This window comes from Pantherophis guttatus, chromosome 7 (genome assembly GCF_059756535.1).
Source record: "Pantherophis guttatus breed Tessera chromosome 7, ASM5975653v1, whole genome shotgun sequence".
Lineage (NCBI taxonomy): Eukaryota > Metazoa > Chordata > Lepidosauria > Squamata > Colubridae > Pantherophis > Pantherophis guttatus.
The window spans coordinates 74,615,090-74,635,343 of record NC_142069.1 but is presented as its reverse complement, the minus strand read 5'-3'; the positions used below and the strand labels follow the sequence as shown (position 1 = coordinate 74,635,343).

At 39.3% G+C, this 20,254-nt stretch overlaps 1 protein-coding gene across 1 annotated transcript; it reads right to left on the bottom strand.

Annotated features, from left to right (window-relative positions):
* Nucleotides 1-14,015: 14,015 nt before the first annotated feature.
* Nucleotides 14,016-18,586, bottom strand: LOC132709689 (uncharacterized). Its single transcript, XM_087874258.1, has 10 exons — nucleotides 18,492-18,586; nucleotides 18,031-18,209; nucleotides 17,411-17,571; nucleotides 16,795-16,859; nucleotides 16,513-16,618; nucleotides 16,315-16,410; nucleotides 16,107-16,187; nucleotides 15,778-15,859; nucleotides 14,975-15,285; nucleotides 14,016-14,858 (listed from the first exon to the last, which is right to left on the bottom strand). Exons 1-9 carry the CDS (start codon nucleotides 18,503-18,505, stop codon nucleotides 15,260-15,262), a joined length of 810 nt encoding a protein of 269 aa, XP_087730384.1. The 5' UTR covers nucleotides 18,506-18,586; the 3' UTR covers nucleotides 14,016-14,858; nucleotides 14,975-15,259.
* Between the last annotated feature and the right edge of the window lie 1,668 nt (nucleotides 18,587-20,254).

The following is a 20,254-nucleotide window of genomic DNA, read 5'->3' as shown; positions in this document are numbered from 1 at the left end:
AGCCTGGGGAGGGCAAAAACACCCCCACACACACTATGGTGCAGGAGGCCAACTAGGTGACACCTACCATGGCCACGCCTACCCAGCAACCAGCAGAGAACCCCTTGCTAAAATTTTTGAAGCCCACCCCTGCACACACATGCACAAAGACAGAAAACATTGAGTGATCCTGGCTTTTAGATAAAAGAGAAAGTCTTCCCACAGTGACAGGGGAAAATAGCTATATCCTTAAAGTAAAAAAAGGAAATGTAGAGATGACTTCTACTGCTGAGCAAAGGCTTACATCTCAAGGTCAGTTTCTTTAAAATACTTAGATCAGTAACGACAATGCTACTTGCTGATAGTGATTCAACGTTGTGCACAAAATGATTTAGGAGCATTATTCCAGTTTTCTGGACAAATATGTACATGGCAACTGACCTTGATTGTTGGTGAATGTTACAAGAAGGCAGCCTCAATTGACTAAGACACATTTTGAAAACAGTCCCAAGCTACTTATCTCTTGGGGTTCACTCCTTCACATATGGTTTTCACACATTATATGGAGACTTTCTGCTTTCCTAACATATTTGCTCTCAGAAGCAAATCTGGATGTTGCACACAGGCAGGAATTTATTAAATAGAAATCACTTGAGATTCTCGGTTTCTGATGTACAAAGATAGATCAATGTATGCTACCCAGCTGAGATCCATGTTCTCCAGGGTTCACCTTGACATTACAAATAATGAATGAGAAACACAAGTGAAGTATCATTTCTGTTTTTAAAGTAACAACTGCTCTTTGCTTTGAAAAGCCACTGTGTGAGTTTTTTAAAAAAAAAAAATTCCTCAGAGGCAACCACTTTGAAAGCATTAGAACTAATCATTGTAATATGAATGAGTAAAATATTTTGAAAGGTTAATAGTTGAAATATTTCTGTTGAGCCTAATAGTTTTGGAAAAATCTGCAGGATGGGTTGGAAATGTTGGTTGGCTGTCAGCTTCTAATACAATAATTCTGAGATATTCTTATATGGAAAAGCATGCACTTGAATTAAGACCCATCTTCAGACTATTCTGGAAACAAATTGACTATTATTTTATTAGGGCTCTGGAAGCATGCAATAATTTGTTCTAACGATGCTGTTTCTGGAAGAAACGTGACCATCTCTCTTCTAAGAGTGAAGTAAGGAAGCCATTTTGTTTTGTTTTTCTCAATTTGAAATCCCTACCCTACCTCTGACAGCACCAGCTAACAAGATGCTTCTCTAGTAAAGGTAAAGTTTCCCCTTGCACATATGTGCTAGTCGTTCCCGACTCTAGGGGGCGGTGCTCATCTCTGTTTCAAAGCCACAGAGCCAGCGCTGTCCGAAGATGTCTCCATGGTCATGTGGCCAGCATGACTAAATGCCAAAGGCACACGGAATGCTGTTACCTTCCCACCAAAGGTGGTCCCTATTTTTCTACTTGCACTTTTTTTTTGGAATTTTTTTAAAATTTTCAAATGAACAATTCATCATTAATCAATCAGTGTAACATCTGGGTACAAAAAAATTATCTCATCGTATTCAACGTTTATCATTTTCTTAGTATATATTTATCTTTCCTCTTACATTTAAATTTAATGTATTACAACATATTTTTCCATATTTCTTATTTTTACATTGCCTATTGTCCATATTCAGTCTCTATCCATTGATAAAAAAGCTCCCATATGTTGTAATACTCAGATTCTTCCTTCCCTCTAATTGCTAATGTTAATCTACTCATTTCTGCACATTGTAATATTTTCTTAATTAGTTCTCCCTTTGTAGGATTTTTTTCTGCTTTCCAATTTTGTGCAAATGCCATTCTTGCTGCCATTAGTACATGTATAATCAAATATGTATATTTGATTATACATGTATAATCAAATATTTTCTTTACTAAATTTCTCCAATAAGATACCCAACAGGAATAGCTCTGGTTTAAGATCAATGTGTTGCTGTGTCATTTTCTCTAGCCATATTCGAATTTTTGCCCAATAATTTCTCACTTCAGGACATGTCTACCACATGTGATAGTGCGATCCCGATGTCTGGTGGCATTTCCAACATTTAGTTGATTTATCTTTAAACATTTTTGCCAATATTTCTGGTGACATGTGCCAGTGGTCTTCCGGGTGCGATTCAAGGTGTTGGTTACCACCTTTAAAGCGCTCCATGGCATGGGACCCGGGTACCTTCAAGACTGACTTCTGCCACCAATAGCCTCCCACCGGCCAGTTCGCTCCCACAGAGAGAGTCTCCTCAGGGTGCCATCAGCCAAGTTATGTCGGCTGGCGACACCCAGGGGGAGGGCCTTCTCTGTGGGAGCCCCAGCCCTGTGGAATGAACTGCCCCCGGAAATACGTAAGATCTCCGACCTCCGGATGTTTCGTTGTGCAGTCAAGACCCTGTTGTTCCACCAGGCTGGGCTATCAACATAACAATTTTAAATTGGGTTTTAAATTCTTGGGGTTTTAAATTGAGCTGAATTCATTTAATAATTTTAAATTATTTTAATTGATGTTGTCTTGTGTTTTTAATAGGCTGTACACTGCCCTGAGTCCTTCGGGAGATAGAAATAAAATTATTTATTTATTTATTTATTTATTTATTTATTTATTTATTTATTTATTTATCTATAAAACATTTTATACAAATTCTCTTTATATGCTATAGCCACTGTTAATTTGTAATTTATTTCCCATAATTGCTGCCATTTATCTAATTCGATTGTATATCCAAGAAATTTTGCCCATGCTATCATTGTTTCTTGTACTTCTTGTTCTTCTAGTTTAACACCAAGTAAATAACTATAGAATTTTTTAAACATTTTCTCATCTGTTCCTGTGAGTATCTCATCCTCTTCTTGCATTTTTTACATGCTTTCGAACTGCTAGGTTGACAGAAACTGGGACAAATAACGGCAGCACTAGGGATTTGAACCGCTGAACTGCTGACCTTTTGATCGACAAGGTCAGCGTCTTAGCCACTGAACCACCGCATCCCTTTTATTCTCTACTTTCTCCCAAATATTCCCTAGCTTGGGCAGATGATGAAGTATACATGTGGCTGGTCATCTTTCATTCCAAGCTTTGAGGAGATATTTTGGTGAAATTGCTTCTACCTTCTCCAGCATTCCCTTGGCAAAATATGAAGAGTTTCTGCTCTGGTACATTGTCTTCTCACAAACATCTTTTGCCTTTGGCAGATGACAACTAGGAGAAAGGGAGAAGCTTTGACGCAATACAAAATGCTTTGTCCAAATTCATTGAACTGAATTGCACAAGCAATTATGACAAATTGCACAAATCTCCCATATTATATTATCTCTTATAACTTTAGTCATCTATTGTCTTTCATTGATTTCTAAGCTACAGGTATGGAGTGCAAAACTATAAAGTGGAAAGAAGCCCCACTGGGTACATTAAACTTTTGAGTAAATTTTTCATCGTAGTAAGTGAATAAAACAGAATACACTGGCAACAGTTTGTCAAATTTAAGTGCTTAGAACTTCTTTATTTGATCAAGTCCACACTAAACATTTGGTATAGATGATTAAATGCATTCATTTAACCAATAATGCCATGATTGACAGCTTCCATAAAATCATCTATTACCTGTGCTCTGTCAGTCTCTCTCACAGCATCTTTATAGTTTATTCTGATTAAGAGGGTTTTTGCTGCCTATGTGAGTTGGTTAACTTATGCTCCATTATGAAACCAGGCAAAATGTTAGAACTATATCAGGCAGCTTTAGCAGATGCCACATCTGATTAAACTGTACTGCAGTTAAACAGATTCCTCTGTGGTGCTCCATTAGAAGGCCGGTTATAAAGAAATTGTTGATCCATGAAGAACTGTCTACACTCAGCTAAAATGGCTCTCTCTCTCTCTCTCTCTCTTTTTTTTTTTACTGCCTGTCTTCTGCAATCAAGAAATGTCATCTGTGCAGATTTTTGCCTTCCCCTCAGTGCTTAACTTAAAGCAACAAAGATATAAAATAAATGTTTATATCTACGAGATATGGATAATTTTGGATTGCAGTAATCAGGGTGCTATACATGCACAGTCCCATAGAATTAAATGATACAATGACTAAATGAGCATCACTTGATGACTGAAATTTAACATAATTATCTGAATGTGTAAATGGGAGAGTCAGATTTCACAACAAAAGTTGCTGTCTGGAATGCTAATGTTGCACAGTCTCTTCTCTTCTGTGTTTTGATCCCTCTATCTCAACCATAAATTAGCATGTTCAATGCTCCCTGGGATTTTCATAGAGAGCAGAATTTAGTGCGTGTGTGTGTGTGTTGCATAATTTGGGGATTACATATCTACATATTGTGCATGAATATTGCCATTTTGGCTACCTCCAGATCACCAGTTGGCGAACTTAAATCCATATCAATATATGTGATACCTTGTTACATACCTAAAATGAAACACTTCACAAAGTTTACAGACACTTATTAGAGATTATTCACTAGCAGGTGTCCTTATATTTCTATCAAGAGATTCCAGTGTAGTCTGCTTAAAACCTGAGTGAACATTGCATATAAACAATCATATACCTCTCAGGAGCTGAATCATATAGTTACCCAGAATGACACCAAAATAATAGCATTGACATAAAAAAATCTAAGGCTTCCCATCATGCATGAGTAACCTATCAACTGTGTCAGGTATTGTTGAACTGTATGAACCCTAACACCATTGTTGGGATTCAAATAATTTAACAACCGGTTCTCTGCCCTAATGACCAGCTGGGTAGGCGTGGCTCAGTGGTCATGTGACTGTGTGGGCGTGGCCAATTCAATGTTACTCACGTCGATGGGCGCTTCGCCTTAGCTGTTACAATGTAATAAGGGTTAACCAGAGAGGCAGTTTCTGTAAGCAGGGCAATAAAGATTAGGCTAGAAACAACACCTTCCTGTCTTCCTTACAGGATTAGTCCTGTAAAGTGGAAAAAAACAAAATAAGATTTCTTCCAACAACCAGTTCTCTGAACAGCTTAGAAAATTAGCAACCGGTTCTCCGGAATAGGTGCGAACTGGCTGAATCCCACCACTGCCTAACACATATAACCAATGTGAGGGATTGTGACACAGGAAGTATGTCCTACATTAAATTCATTAGAATCTTACTGGATCAACATAGCAAATTTCCACAAAGCTGAGTATTGTTACATAGGCTAATGAAATACAGTGTTAGAAAGAAATCTTACCAGGTTCATTTCTGAGCCAGTCCCAAAGGTGCTTTTTCAGGAGGCAACTGGACTTCCTTTTTTTCTTTTGAAGAAGTTTGGCTTCTCATCCAAGAGGCTTCTTCAGCTCTGACAGGATAGTGGGGAATGGAAGGATTTATATTCCTTGCAGACCATTTGCATCTTTTTAAAAAGTGGTTGAAGCTCTTGGAGGTTTTATCTATGTCCTCAGGGTCACCTGAGTAGTGCTCCTGGTTCCTGTAATCTGCAATTTTTTCTCTAGAAATCCATTCCTATTCACACACCATTCAAAGGGTGTTCATCCCAAATTGTATAGCTAAAAGTCTGTAGAGATTCTCAGTCATCAGGTCATAGTTGTCCCAAAGGTGTTTTTTCAGGAGGCAACTGGACTTTCTGCCTGCAAAGAATATAAATCCTTCCATTCCCCACTATCCTGTCAGAGCTGAAGAAGCTTCTTGGATGAGTAGCAAAACGTCTTCAAAGGAAAAAAAAAAACAAGAAAGTCCAGTTGCCTTCTGAAAAAGCATCTTTGGGACAACCATGACCTGGTTGACTGAGAATCTCTACTGACTTTCTGAGCCAGGAATAAGGAATGCAGACAGTTGCTTGAAACAGAAGTGAAGTTTATTCCAAGACTACAATACACAATCAGCTATGGGAAGCATGAGGGAGAGCCCTCCCACACAAGCCCTCTATATAAGAAATCATACTCTTTGTTCCTCAAAAGGGCACCTTCTAGGAATTCTAAGAAAGTGCACTTTACAGTCAGGCACACTGCTGAGTTGTGGGTTTTTTGTGTTGATTAAAAATGGTAATCTCTTTGAGGAAAGCACCTTTTTTTCCTTATTTGATCAAAGAAATTTCAAGGCTGAGTTTCAAACAGGGAGGAATATTCACCTGATTACATTGGTATTTTCCACTGCCTTTTGATCTTTGTCTAGAAATTGTTTTAATTTGTGATTTTTAAACTTTTTGTCCTGATTGCGAAGAATGTATGGTGAGAGGACTTTGATTTCCTTCTCACAACAGGAAAGGTTTTCTGGTAAGGATAAAAAATCAAAATAAAACCCTGATTAGCTACTGTGATTAAAAAAAAAAAAAAAGCTCCACATTCCTGACCCTAACACTGAAAACTGGTGGCATCATATCAATGGAATTCAAGTTGGAAAGACCATAAAATAAAGGACATTAGAGTTATATCTTTGATTCTTAGATTAATAGACTTTCCTGTTATAACATCCTCCCCTCAGTACTCCTCCAGGGCAGGTATAACAAGACCCCAATAGCAAAATGACTAAGTATATGTGGTAAAGGGCAAGAGTCACACTGTTTAATACCATGTATTTTATTATTATGGATGTTATTACTCACTATTATTGGTAGTAATATCTTTTAACACTATTGTAAACAGTGATAATTCTTGCTGGTCTGTGACTATAATAAAGATTATTATTGTTATTATTATCTTTATTCATTAAATAGGAAACTCAGTCAACTGAACATTCAAAAATGCATATTGACTGGTGCTAATGGTTGATATGGGTTGCTGCCAGCATCCTACCAAGTACCTTCTTAAGATGTACGATGTTCCAAATAGCACAGTTTTTTGCAGTTCCACCGGTGTTATTGCAGGAAGCTGCAATTTGCTGATGTATCTAAAATTTGCTGATGTACTACTATTATTAATAGTAATATCTTTTAACACTATTGTAAACAGTGATAATTCTTGCTGGTCTGTGACTATAATATAGATTCTGATGATGATGATGATGATGATGATGATGATGATGATGATGATTAGACTTTACTGTTTAAAGGGCAAAAAAAAATTAAGACATTACACAAATATTCCACATTTTAGGAAAATAAAATTTCTTATATAAATCTAGCTCAAATGCATTGATTCAATATACACAGTATACAACACAGTATTTTCTAGTCGGGGGTTGAAAATGCTGTTCTCTCAAGATGTCTATTCATCAATGTCTCTCTGATATGAGAGGTGAATTACATTACAGATTAGGAGGAACATAATCAAAAGGTGAACTCATTCTAAAGCCATTCAGCTATTAGTTGCCTCAGATTTTGTGTGGGTTCCAATTTATTTTTGATGTAAAAATCTGTTTCAAATTTGCTAATCCCGCTGTCCATCCCACAGGTTTCTTCTCCTCTGGAAAGCAAACAGCAGGCTAGTTGTCTTGGGATACATCACAATGCAAAATCCAATCCAGTCTTTCACAGCTGCCTCTTGTTCTGTATCCAATATTCTTTCTCCAAAAAACAAAACAACACAAAACAAAACAAACCTCCGGTGTCAGGTACTCCCTAAATGCTCCAAAATTCTAGACAAATCAGTTCACTCACTCAAAGACAATAGCAGGAGGAATATGACTGTCCCTTTTTCTGTACTGGCTGAGACTGGGAAGACAACACAACATACCAGTAACAAGAAACAAGACAATGTCCAACCATAAGGACTTTAGCAGAATGATGCCACCAACACCCCCATTTTTCCCTCTTGTCCCAAGAAGTTAAATCTAGTGCAATGCATATAGTAGATATGGATTTCATTTATTCATTTATTAGATTAGAATAACAGAGTTGGAAGGGACCTTGGAGGTCTTCTAGTCCAACCCCCTGCTTAGGCAGAAAACCCTACACCACTTCAGACAAATAATTATCCAATCTCTTCTTAAAAACTTCCAGTGTTGGAGCATTCACAACTTCTGGAGGCAAGTTGTTCCACTGATTAATTGTTCTGTCAGGAAATTTCTCCTTAGTTCTAAGTTGCTTCTCTCCTTAATTAGTTTCCACTCATTGCTTCTTGTTCTACCCTCAGGTGCTTTGGAGAATAGTTTGACTCCTTCTTTGTGGCCACCACTGAGATATTGGAACACTGCTATCATGTCTTCCCTAGTCCTTCCTTTCATTAAACTAGACATACCCAGTTCCTGCAACCGTTCTTCATATGTTTTAGCCTCCAGTCCCCTAATCATCTTTGTTGCTCTTCTCTGCACACTTTCTAGAGTCTCAACATCTTTTTTACATCGTGGCGACCAAAACTGAATGCAATATTCCAAGTGTGGCCTTACCAAGGCATTATAAAGTGGTATTAACACTTTATGTGATCTTGATTTAAAAGAGTTAATTAGGTTGCCCAATTAGCAAACAACTCTGGGTGCTTATCAACAGGGATAAAAACACAAACAATAAAACCAAAATTGAAAGTGGGAAGGGAAGGGGAGGGGTGGGGTGGGAAGGGAAGGGACCAGATGTCCAATCCATAATTATTCCCATTCATTTCTTCAATTCCCCAGGTCTTACTTTCTCAGTGCCTAGAGGAAAAATTAGCTCTTCACTTATTTATGGAAGGCTAAAAGCTTAGTGGGACATGGTGGCTCAGTGGCTAAGACACTGAGCTTGTCGATCAGAAGTTTGGCAGTTCAGCGGTTCGAATCCCTAGTGCCGTGTAATGGAGTGAACTCCCATTACTTGTCCCAGCTTCTGCCAACCTAGCAGTTCGAAAACACATAAAAAATGCAAGTAGAAAAATAGGGACCACCTTTGGTGGGAAGGTAACAGTGTTCCATGAGCTTTTGGTGTTTAGTCATGCCGGTCACATGACCACAAAGACATCTTCGGGCAGCGCTCGCTCTTCTGCTTTGAAATGGAGATGAGCACCGCCCCTAGAGTCAGGAACGACTAGCAGAAATGTGCGAGGGGAACCTTTATCTTTATCTTTAAAAGCTTAGTACTTTCCAGATTTCAAGGGGAAATGGGTTCCCAAGGTCAGAGGCTGCTGTGAAAAAGGGATACGTCCTAATTCCTACCAGATGGCAAAGGAAGGGACCTGGGGTATGCTTGCTCTGATGCTGTATGCAAACTAGAAGAACAGGCAGATGCCTTAATGAAGAAACAACCTGATAGATGATCTGGCCCTGTGCCATGTTAAGTACATAACAAGTACTGGGAAGAAACTAGGATACACAACAGCTTGAGCAGCAACGTGGTCCACATGTTGTCTGAAAGCAGTCTTTCTCTATATGAAACACAGAAAGAGCAGTTTGCAGAACTCAGTGGTGTCAATTTATAATATTTATTTTGTACATTTTTGAATGATATTTTTAAAGATGTGAATATCGCACGACCGAAGTTATAAAATAAAATAATACAGTATGGAATGGAATGGAAGGGAAGGGAAGGGAAGGGAAGGGAAGGGAAGTAATGTTTTATTTTATTTTTCAAATCAGGCACAGAACTATTGAATGTCAATTTTTTATCATATACAACATATAGCAAAAGGGGGGCGTTCGCCCAGGTTCGCCTGGTGCGCCAGTTGTGCCCCTATCTGGACCGAGATGCCCTACGCACGGTTACTCATGCGCTAGTCACCTCCCGTATTGACTACTGTAATGCTCTCTACCTGGGGCTGCCTTTGAAGACCACTCGGAGGCTTCACTGGTACAGAATGCGGCCGCGCGGGTTGTGATGAGAGGGTCCCAATACTCCCATGTTACACCTCTCTTGCATGATTTGCATTGGTTGCCGGTTGCTCTCCGTGTGAGATTCAATGTGCTGGTGATTACCTATAAAGTCCTTCATGGCTTAGGCCCAGGATATTTGTCGGACCATATGCAACCAGCAACAGCCCCCCATCGCCCGGTGCGTTCTCACAGGGAGGGCCTACTCAGGGTGCCGTCGGTTAGACAATGTCAGCTGGCGATCCCCAGAAGTAGAGCTTTCTCTGTGGGGGCTCCCACCCTTTGGAATCAACTCCCCCAGGGGCTCAGGTTGGCCCCTGACCTTCGCACCTTCCGCCGCGAATTAAAAACATGGCTGTTCAAATTGCCCAGCCTGGACTGATGGGGTTTGGATTGTTTTAATATGTTTAATATGTGTTTAATATGTATTTTAACATGTTTTATTTGGTTTGGTTTTAATTGTTGTGAGCCGCCCTGAGTCCTATGGAGATAGGGTGGCATACAAATCAAATAAATAATAATAATAATAATAATAATAATAATAATAATAATAATAATAATAATTCCCTAAATGAAATTATGTTTATTTATGCAATGAAGATAAATTAACTTGTTCCACCAGCTGAACCATCAAAGCAGCTTCTTCTCCATCCAGTTGTTCGAAGTTGAGCCACTTCTCAACTTCGAAGGATGCTTCTCAACTTATTAGAGAAAACTGAATGTCTTCAGTTTTCAAGATTGAAGAAAAATGCTTATCCTTGTTTTACACTGACTTTAAGCATTGGATGAAGAGGAGTCCAGTAATTATAACGGTAATAATAACACCACCATTTTTTTAAAAAGTACAAGATTCATTAGTAGATTTGCTGCAATTGACTAATGTGGTTGTCTTTCTAATACTGTAGTCTGATTGTTCCCATGGCTTTTTAATCAACTTTTCATAAATGTGAAAGCTTCTAAACAGGTTAGCAGAACTTTAAGCATCGTATATTAAAAATGTGATCCATAACATGTATAACATTCAAGGATGCATTAATGCATTAAGAGTAATTACAGCACACAAGCCTGTTTTGTTTATTGAAAAGACGCTGTTTATAAGCTTCTATAAATTACTATTGGATCTGTGTTTTAAGCTTATATAAGCCAACGTGATTTTGAAGGGAATGCAGTGAAAAGATCAAACTGATTTCAGTAAAAGGGATTCAAAATGTCAATTGCAATTTCACCCTTCACACAAGATTATACAGGCTTCTGGAGATAAACACTATTAATGTCAAATTTTAAAATACCAATTTTAAAATGATGTGTCACCAGTATACAACAATCAAGGGGAATGGGGATTCAGAGCTCTTCTTATAAAGCAGGAAGTCATCCTGCTAGAAGCAAATGCAGCCATTTCCCTGGTGGGCTATTGGAATAATTCTCAGTGTCACTTTCTATATCAGTGAATAATTTCAATGGATAATATTCAGTAGTGGCAGCTGTTTCCATGCATACAGCCAGAGAGCAGCCGTTTGTGCTGATCTGGGACAAAAACTGCATTCTTAACACTACAGAGATGAAACTAATGATTAAAAACGGTTGAGAAAGAGAGGAATTTGATGAAGATTTTGACTGTAAAGTGACTCTTACAGATAGCATTTTATGCATGCATAATCTAAGTATATGTTTTGACCTAGGCTCCCTTAGAAAGCATGAAGCAAAGTCTTAGTCCCAGAAAACCTCTTTTATTTATATGACTGTAAATTACTTTCATTTACAGTCCACAAGGTTTGATAAATATCTTTCAGAGGAGGATTATCAATACCCACCTATCTCACGTGGAACGCTGCCAGAGAGCTAATTGCCAAATGCAGGGCAAAGCCAAACTTCGCACAGAATCAAACAGAATTTTTCAAAGCTTGAACTGACCAGATGAACTAATTGCTTCCTGCAAAAGCTCACGTCCTGTTCACTCTTCTTTTGTGACTTATGGGAGGGGCCAATCATCTCCAAGCCTTACTCCCAAGTTGACCCTGTTTTCTTAATTGTACTTATCATCTGGCAGCTCTGCTCATGCACACACTGGGAACAGGCTCCCACTAGTCTTCTGCCTTGCTAATGTCGGACTCCGGAAGCTGTACATACTATCAGATCGCCTTGGCCCCCTCTCTGCCTCTGATACAGAGCCCTTGTCTGAGCTTTCCCCAGCCCCCAGGACTGGCCCAAGTTCCTCCCCAAACTTGGGAGCCAAAATGGGGCATGTAGGGACTCCTGAAAGGGGCGGGAAAGGAAGGGGTGGGGCGATTCAGTAATTAAACTACAGGGTTGCCTGAAGCAGCCCGAACCAGCTGAATTCTACCACTGGGATGGATGAGGTCCTGAACCTGGTCTAATTTTAGGGACTCTATCTTCAGTCTTAAAACCCTCCATCAGAGCTTGCCTTCCCCCCACCCTCGCTACTAACTCTCTCACCCTGTTTAGACCATTTGTGAACCACATTCAAAGAGGATGGATGAGGACCTGTATCTGGCCTAATTTTGGGACCTCTACCTTCAGTCTTAGCACCTTCCTTCAACACTTTCCTTGTCTTTAACTTCCTGCTATACATGGTCTTTCTCTGTCTTTTATCTTAATAGAATAGAATACAATAGAATAGAATAGAATAGAATAGGATAGGATAGAATAGAATAGAATAGAATAGAATAGAATAGAATAGAATAGAATAGAATAGAATAGAATAGAATAGAATTCTTTATTGGCTAAGTGTGATTGGATACACAAGGAATTTGTCTTCGGTGCATAAGTTCTCAGTGTACATAAAAACTATAAGTGATAAATCATCATCATAGTCATCAGAAAAATGCATTTCTCATAAATTGTAAGATACAACACCTAGTGATAGTCATAGGATACAAAATAAGCGATCAACATAAATCAACTAGAAAACTAAATAAACCAATATAAATTGGAAAGCTACAAGCAACAAACTTATAGACGTATGTAGAAGATAGGTAATAAGAAAGATGATGATGATGATGATGATGATGATGATGATGATGATGATGATAATCATAATCATAATCATAATCATAATCATAATAATAATAATAATAATAATAATAATAATAATATAGCCTTAATAAATAGTTTGACAGTGTTGTGGGAATTAGCACCTCCCAACCCCCCAAGAAGAATGAAATATTTTGGGAAATATTAAAAAGGCAGAATTTTATAGTTCCCTAAATGAGAAATGGAGAAACATGTTTATTAGAGGCAAGAAGCATCCCCCCAAGTCTTTCTTAATGGCCCACAGCAGATGCCAGTACTTTACAGCTTATTGAAAGAACAACCCAACTATTTAGATGCCTCTATTCATAAGCAAAGCAATTACTGCAGGCATAAATTTATTTGAGACAGAATATTTCAAAACTGCTTGCAGCAAAGTTTGACAGCTAACAAAGGCAGAGTGATAGGATTAGAAGCAGCTCCTCACCCAAGATCCAACACAGGACAAAAGTCATTAGGCACAATAGGAATTCCCCAACACCCTTTCAGAAGACAAGTCCCTTCATTGCACCATCTCAGAGCAGTCCAATCTTCACCTGGGAGCTCAGATAAACAATAAGCCAGAGGTTGACCAGATTAGCTCAGACAAGCACCTAAGATTTGCATTTCCTCTATAGAGCCAGCTATGACCCCTATCAGGCAGCCTGATAGCAATTGTTTTTGCTCACTTCTAATTCTCCGTTGAAGTCTGTGTCTGTCTTGTTTGGTCACAGAGTCAAACCAGACAGTTATAGAGGTGCAGATGACAGACTCAATACTTCCTCTGTAGAACGGGATCAGCAGCTCCTTGGGCAGTCTAAGCTTTCAGAGTTGGCGCAAAAAGAACATTCTTTGTTGTGCTTTTTCGATGACATTTTTTATGTTAGGTGTCCATTTTAAGTCTTGCGATATGATGGAACCTAGAAACTTGAAGGTCTCTATTGTTGATACTGTGTTGTCTACTATTGTAAGAGGTTGTAGTATAGGAGGCTTAATAATAAACCTAAAGCATTCTTTAGGTTTATTATCATCTTATTCTTTTGGGGGATAGATATACATAGAAAGCTTTGAAAACAAACAAATCAACAAATGTTTGTTTTGGGGGGTCTTTACAACTTTTTATAAAACATTCCTTAGGGTTATTAAGACATTACTTTAAAAAAAAGTAACATTTATCAACGAATCCATGGGCTTATTTTCCCTGACTGTTTAAAACTTCAGTTCAGTTATACTCAAGGTTTTGATGGATGCAATAAAGAATTTTCCACAAAAGACAGACTTATATTGTACCTTTATTTATATTTGGAAATGAAATAACCAAAATACAAATACAGATTTTAAAAAATAATGAAGTTAAAAAAAGAGCAAGGAAAACAAGTGAAGGAAAAATATTCAAAGTATACTTATTTATTTATCCAATTTGTAGAGGGGCCCATGTCAAACAAGGGACAATGGGTAGCAAACAACCATGAAATCAATGATACAATTAACAACAGAATATGACAACCAAAATAAATACATAAACATATACATACATTCTATCTATGGGACATTTATATGCCACCCATTTAAGGAAACATAAGATAAAGAAGATAGAAATTCAGTCAAAAGGGCTACTTTCAGACTTTCAAGGTTCTGTTAATGTAGCCTTAAAATAAGGTCGAATTAGCACTTTTAGGCATGTTTCCTGTCTGTTTACCTGGGAGGCTTCACACACACACACACACACACACACACACACACACACACGGTTCCAACAACCTGCAGACATTGTGTCAGTCCTCCAAGGGAAACGAGACAGGAAATACGACTAAATGGGCTAATTCGACCTTATTGTAAGGCTACATTAACGGAATCTTGAGAGTCTGAAGGTAACACCTTTGACTAAACTTCTGTCTTCTTTGCCTTGTGTTTGCCTTCAATGGTGGCATATAGCTGGAGACATATAAGTGTCCCATAGATACAAGAAATAAACACTGTCATTAAAAACTCAAGTCCATCCATCTTCTGTTTCGTTGTTCTTCTATCCTGGGGAGATGTTGATCCAGCCGGGTGATGGTCCAAGCAAGCAGGTCCGTTACAGGAACCGCGTGGAATTCTGTCCAAGCTGCTACCCAGCCTAAGAAGAGACAAATCACAGGGCAGAAAGCAGAATCAACCATAGGCTTGAGAGAACAAAACCCCACATTTGCAGAAACGGAACCATCTCTTAGTCCAACCCTGCATACTACCAACCTGCTGCAGCATATTAAAAACGATGATGGTCGGTGTCTGCTCCACAGCATCTTCAGCCCCAGTGCCATCTTCCAAACCCCAAGGGAACCTTCAGCAGGAGGGAGTTCTGATCTTCCAGTGATCTACAAACACAGATACCAACAATTATTATACAGTCAGAAGTTTTAACAGATCAAATTCAACTATTATACAAAATTTATGCAATTTATAGAAGGAAGAACCAAAGGGCCATTTCCTGAGATGGTAGCTTTTCTTCATAGGTGGCTCAACGGCGAAGGGTGGAGGTCACAACTCCTCTATTTCTAGGTCTCCTGCATGGAAATAAAAGGTGAGGAAAATGGAAAGAAACAGATGTTGAAATTTGATCTGTTTGCGACACAGCTGGAAAACATATACAGGTTTTCGATCTATGGGAGTTGTCCTCAATTTATGACAACAAGGGAGATCAAACTCTGCATGACCAGTCATTACAGTTTTAAATCAAGTTGCCACATGACCGGATTCTATTTCACAATCGTTTTTACAACAATTGTTAAGTGAATCACGTGGTGGTAAATCCAAATGCAGATTATCCAGTGGCTGGTTTCTTCCTTTTTTTTTTTTTTTTTTGTCTTAAAACAATGAAAATATCTCAAACTGCAATCACGTATCCATTAGATTCTGCAAAGGATTGTAAATTTGAACTTCTTGCCAACTACTCGAAATGTGATGAAATTAGTGTACGGCTGATGTGACTGTCGTAACTAAGAGGACAGGTCATAAGTAACCCTCCCCCCTCCCCTTAGTGTTCTCAAGAAAGTTACCTTCATTGATGTTTTCGTAGGTGGTTCCAGCCTGCCAGATTTCCCTGGAAACATCAGGGAAAGCCTGCTGGACTTGATCGAGCTGTAAGAAAAAGAAATGCCTCACCGTGTTGCCAAGGTTCTTGGAGAGTAATTCTCCTTCCCTTGACCCATCACTCACATATTACTAGCAAGATATCCTTCCCAGAATTTCCTCAGGTGGAATGAGAGGAAAAAGACCCCCCTGCACTCTCTCTGGCACCAAGAGGGAGATTATTTGAGGGTGTGGTCCCAAGAGCTGTGGGGGACTCAAAGGCTACAATTTATGTTAATTTAATTTTGCTACGTACATCTATCCTGGGATGATGGTTTCCACAGGACAGGAGCTGGTTTATCGCCGGCAAAAAGAGTTTTCCACGTGGGTCCAAGTTCTGTGGAATTGACAAAGAAAAGAGATGTTTTCTCATTTCTGAGAATCAAGAATCTTGCTGCCGAAACACACTTGTGCAATCTGTGGTAGTGTTCCTTCGAACTACCATGGAACTTCTGGACCCTTACCTTCAGAATGAAAACAAACTGTTCTGTCGTGGGAGATTGTCGGAGTAGGTTCCTCATTGTTAGGCCAAAGGCCTCCTCCAGCAACTTCTTCTCCACCTGAAAGGAAACATAAGAGATGGTGCTCTTTCTTTTGAAGAACATTTTCCCATCCATGCAACACTAGGAAGGAAATCCCAGAAATGTTGGTTAAAGTGGTACCTCAGAAAGATCTTCCTCCTCTGCATCCAGGGTAGCCGTCCAATAAAAACTGGAAATATCCATCAGCATGGATTCTATTGGTTCATCTCTTTCTGGTGTTATCTTGCTGTGGGATTAAAAGAAGGAAGAGACATTAGTGCCCATATTAATGAGCAAGCCTCCGTTCCATTTTTCCCACAAGAATAGGATAAGCTGGCTCAACTGAATGCCCTCCCCCTTCTTAATGACTGAGTACCCCAAAAAGACTTTTCTCACCCACTATAAAAGAAACAATAGACTGACCTGAGATCATACATTTCCAGCAATGCAGCTAATCCATTGACAAAGCTGTGCTCCTGCAACAGAGCCTGCTAGGAAACAAAAGAGGAGACAATCAGAAAAGTCAAGCTCAACTAAGTTGCTCCAGAACATCTTCTTTGTCCCAGCCTGTTTTAACCTGATATGTTGCTGCAACAGCTCACCTTTCAGTCCAAAGGGTCCTTTTGAGCTTTTGGTAAACTTTCTGAGAATTCACAGTAGCTTTCCTCCTCTCCCTTTCCCTCTCATATCTCCCCATCATCCTTAACTCACCCCCTCCCCATCACATTTTTATTTCTGGGCACTGGGACCCTCATTTGCACATTTTTCTTAAGGTGAAACAGTGCAGTGATCACACTGAGGACCTGGATTAGGCGATGCTCCTGTGCAACTGAAAGGAGTTCGGCTGTCAGTCAGGGCAACGGACTTTCCCAGAATCCCCAGTGCGCTTCCTTTTACAAGGAAAGCTTGAACCCTTCTGAGACTCTGTCCATCCTAAGGAATCTTTTGCCCCACACTGAGATTGGGCCAAAAAAGAGTGGGTTTGAAACCCGGAGGCAAAGCCCAGCGAAAGAAACCTCTATTTCCAAGGGGTACCTACTATTTGCGTCTCTCTCCTCCTCTCAGAGACTACTTGGCGCAAATATTGGCTTATTTCCTGGTCTCTTCTTATACAGGCCAGCTCTGATTGCGCTGCTTGGAAAAGGTCCTTCCTCTCGAAGAGGACCTTCTCTTTCCCTCGGCTGTCCTTTGGAGGGAAACCTGGGAAAGGAGACACAGAGGGTGGAATCAGAGCAAAATTTTAGATCTCCTCCAGATGAAGGAAAGACACTAAAATCAGCCCTTTGCAGCATCCTTCCCTCGGAGACCCAATTCAAAGGCTTTTGTGGTTGCTGGCTATGTCTCTTTTAGGGGAAAGACCTATTGCATTCTTTATATCCTCCCTCCCCAGTTCCCAGGATAGAGATAGGCTCCACTCAGCAAATGTGAAGTTTCCCAGAAGAGTCTCATGGAAGCAGAACAATTTATGGAAAGTTAATGTGGATTCAGAAGCTGCATGAGGAGCAGGAGCAATTTGGTTCTGCCCAGCCCCTAAGTGCAACCTCAAGTATAGGAAGAGGCAGAATTGGCTTCTCTAGATGCCTACAGAGAGGAGTCTACTCCGAAAGGAGCTCCTTCCCTTTCCCTCTCCATCCCCTTCAACCCAAAGTGTGTACTCACCGTGCTGCTCCACTTTATGGAGCTCAATATCTATCGTGATTTTCGTTTTTCTTCGGCCAGACAGATTTGTTGCGTCTTCCAAGGTGGAGGTTGAAGGACTGGCTGGCCTGGCATTCCTTCTCATTCTCCCCCAACAGCATTGGAAGATTTCTCTGCAACATTTTCGAAATCTCAGGAACCTAAGAAAAGGAATGGAAGGGAGTAAAACCCCTTTTCCAGACTCCACTTGCTCTATCTGCTCTGTGTCTGGGACAGAGGGAGCATCTGGACAAAGAGAGAAGCTCCTTCTGTGTAAATCTCTGGGAAGGAGCCCAGTCCTGAGGGCCTCCCTTCCCTCCTCTACCTTCCCCCTCTCCATTTCCCCATCCCAGGGCAAAGGCTCATGGACAAACCTTCCACCTCCCAAACAAGAAAAGACATGGAGAAGCTCTTTAGAGCAGCCCTTCTGAAGACCTACTTACGTCTTCGAAAACATCTTGGCTCTGCTCAGTGACAACTGGCAGTTGGTGACCTTTGACCCTGTATGGATGTCTGGATGACCTCCTACAGCCAATAGAATTCCCAGAGGGCTGAAGGCCTCCTTTGGGATCTACCAAAGGATCTGCTCCACCTTTTCTGCATACACTGTTGGCAGCCAAAGATCTCTAGGAACCTACTAACAAATCTCTCAAGCTGCCTCTTTCTCACCTTTTGCTACAGAAGCCAAAGCTCTTTGTATGTAGCCTGCCTTTTTCTACAGGAGCTCCATTAAGCTCTCTGACTAAGCAAGGCTCACCAATGCAGCTTCTGGTCAACTTCCAGTCAAAATCAGTTGTGTTGCAAGCTTTTTGTGTGTGTGTGTGTGTGTGTCTGTGTGTGTGTGTTTGTGTGTTTGTGTGTATGTTTGTGTGTGTGAACTCTGCTGGGTCTAGAGTCAGCTCCCTCTGTTCTATCTGCTTCGGTGCAGATACCTTTTTCTGCATGCCAATCTATTTTTTTTAAAGTTTTGTTGATTTGCTATTGTTTACATTTTGTTAGTGGTTAATAAACATTGTGTTGTCTGGATGATTTTATTTCCTTAGCCGTACAAATTACATTCTTATTCTCCACCCCATTTTTCCAACCACTGGTAGAATGAGTTCCCTCTTTGATAATATTCTGTATCTTCTTTTTGTTTAATCTTCAATGTAAGTCTGTCCATTTCTGCACAATCCAGTATCTTCCCAATTATTTTTTTGTCTCGTGGTATTTCTTCATTTTTCCAGTATTGTGCAAGTATAATCCTTGCTGCCATTAATAATGCAATATTAAATACAATTTTTATTTATCAAATTTTTCTGGTGTTATACCTAATAGAAAAAGTTCAGGTTTAAAATCTACATGTTTTCCTATCATCTTTTCTACCCACTTATATATATTTTGCCCTCTTTTTTTTTTTTCCTTTAACACAGGTCCACCACATGTGGTAATATGTGCCTGTCTTTTGGTTACATTTCCAATATTTGTTAGACATATTTTTAAACATTATAACTAACTTAGCAGGTGGTAGATACCATCTATAAAACATTTTATATAAGTTTTCCTTAGAAGAAGTTGCCATTGTTAATTGATTGTTTCTTTCTGATAAGTTTTGCCATTTCTCTTATTCTATATTATGTCTAAAGTTTTTTGCCCAGTGCATCATTTTGTCTTTTACTTGTTCATCCTCCATTTTCCGATTTAGTAAAAAAATTAGATATTTTCTTAATTAGTTTTTCATCAGAATTCAACAATATCTGATTGAAGGCTGTCTGTCCTTTATAAAGGCTGTACATTTTCATGTCTTTATCATATCTAGATTGTTTTTGCAATTGAAGCCACCATGATAATTTAATACCCTCAACTTCCAATTCTTGCTTAGATTTTAATTTCCCTTCAGTGTCAAAAATGTCTTTATATGTGACTATTTTTTCAAACTTCACCAGATTTGGATATGTAAATGCTTCCATTTTGCCCCGTTTTACAATCTTTTCTTTTTCTCTCCCCCACCCCCCCAATCATATTGGGAATCACATAGAATAATAGTTGTTAATTCTAATCTAGGCATTTGGTAATATTATTACATCTACCACATTGAAAAAGAAGTTATTTGTCTTAAAACTTTTGTTTTTACCTTTCCTACAAAATCAAGTTCCCAACATGGAAACACCAACTATCTTATTCTGTGTATTTTGTGTTATTCTGTGTATTCTTTTTTGGCTCTTAT

Coding starts and splice junctions, on each gene's coding strand:
- LOC132709689 (XM_087874258.1), bottom strand. Junction 17,572..18,030: donor CCATAAAGTGGAGCAGCACG/GTGAGTACACAC, acceptor CTCCTTTCCCAG/GTTTCCCTCCAAAGGACAGC. Junction 15,860..16,106: donor ACCATCATCCCAGGATAGAT/GTACGTAGCAAA, acceptor TTTTTCTTACAG/CTCGATCAAGTCCAGCAGGC.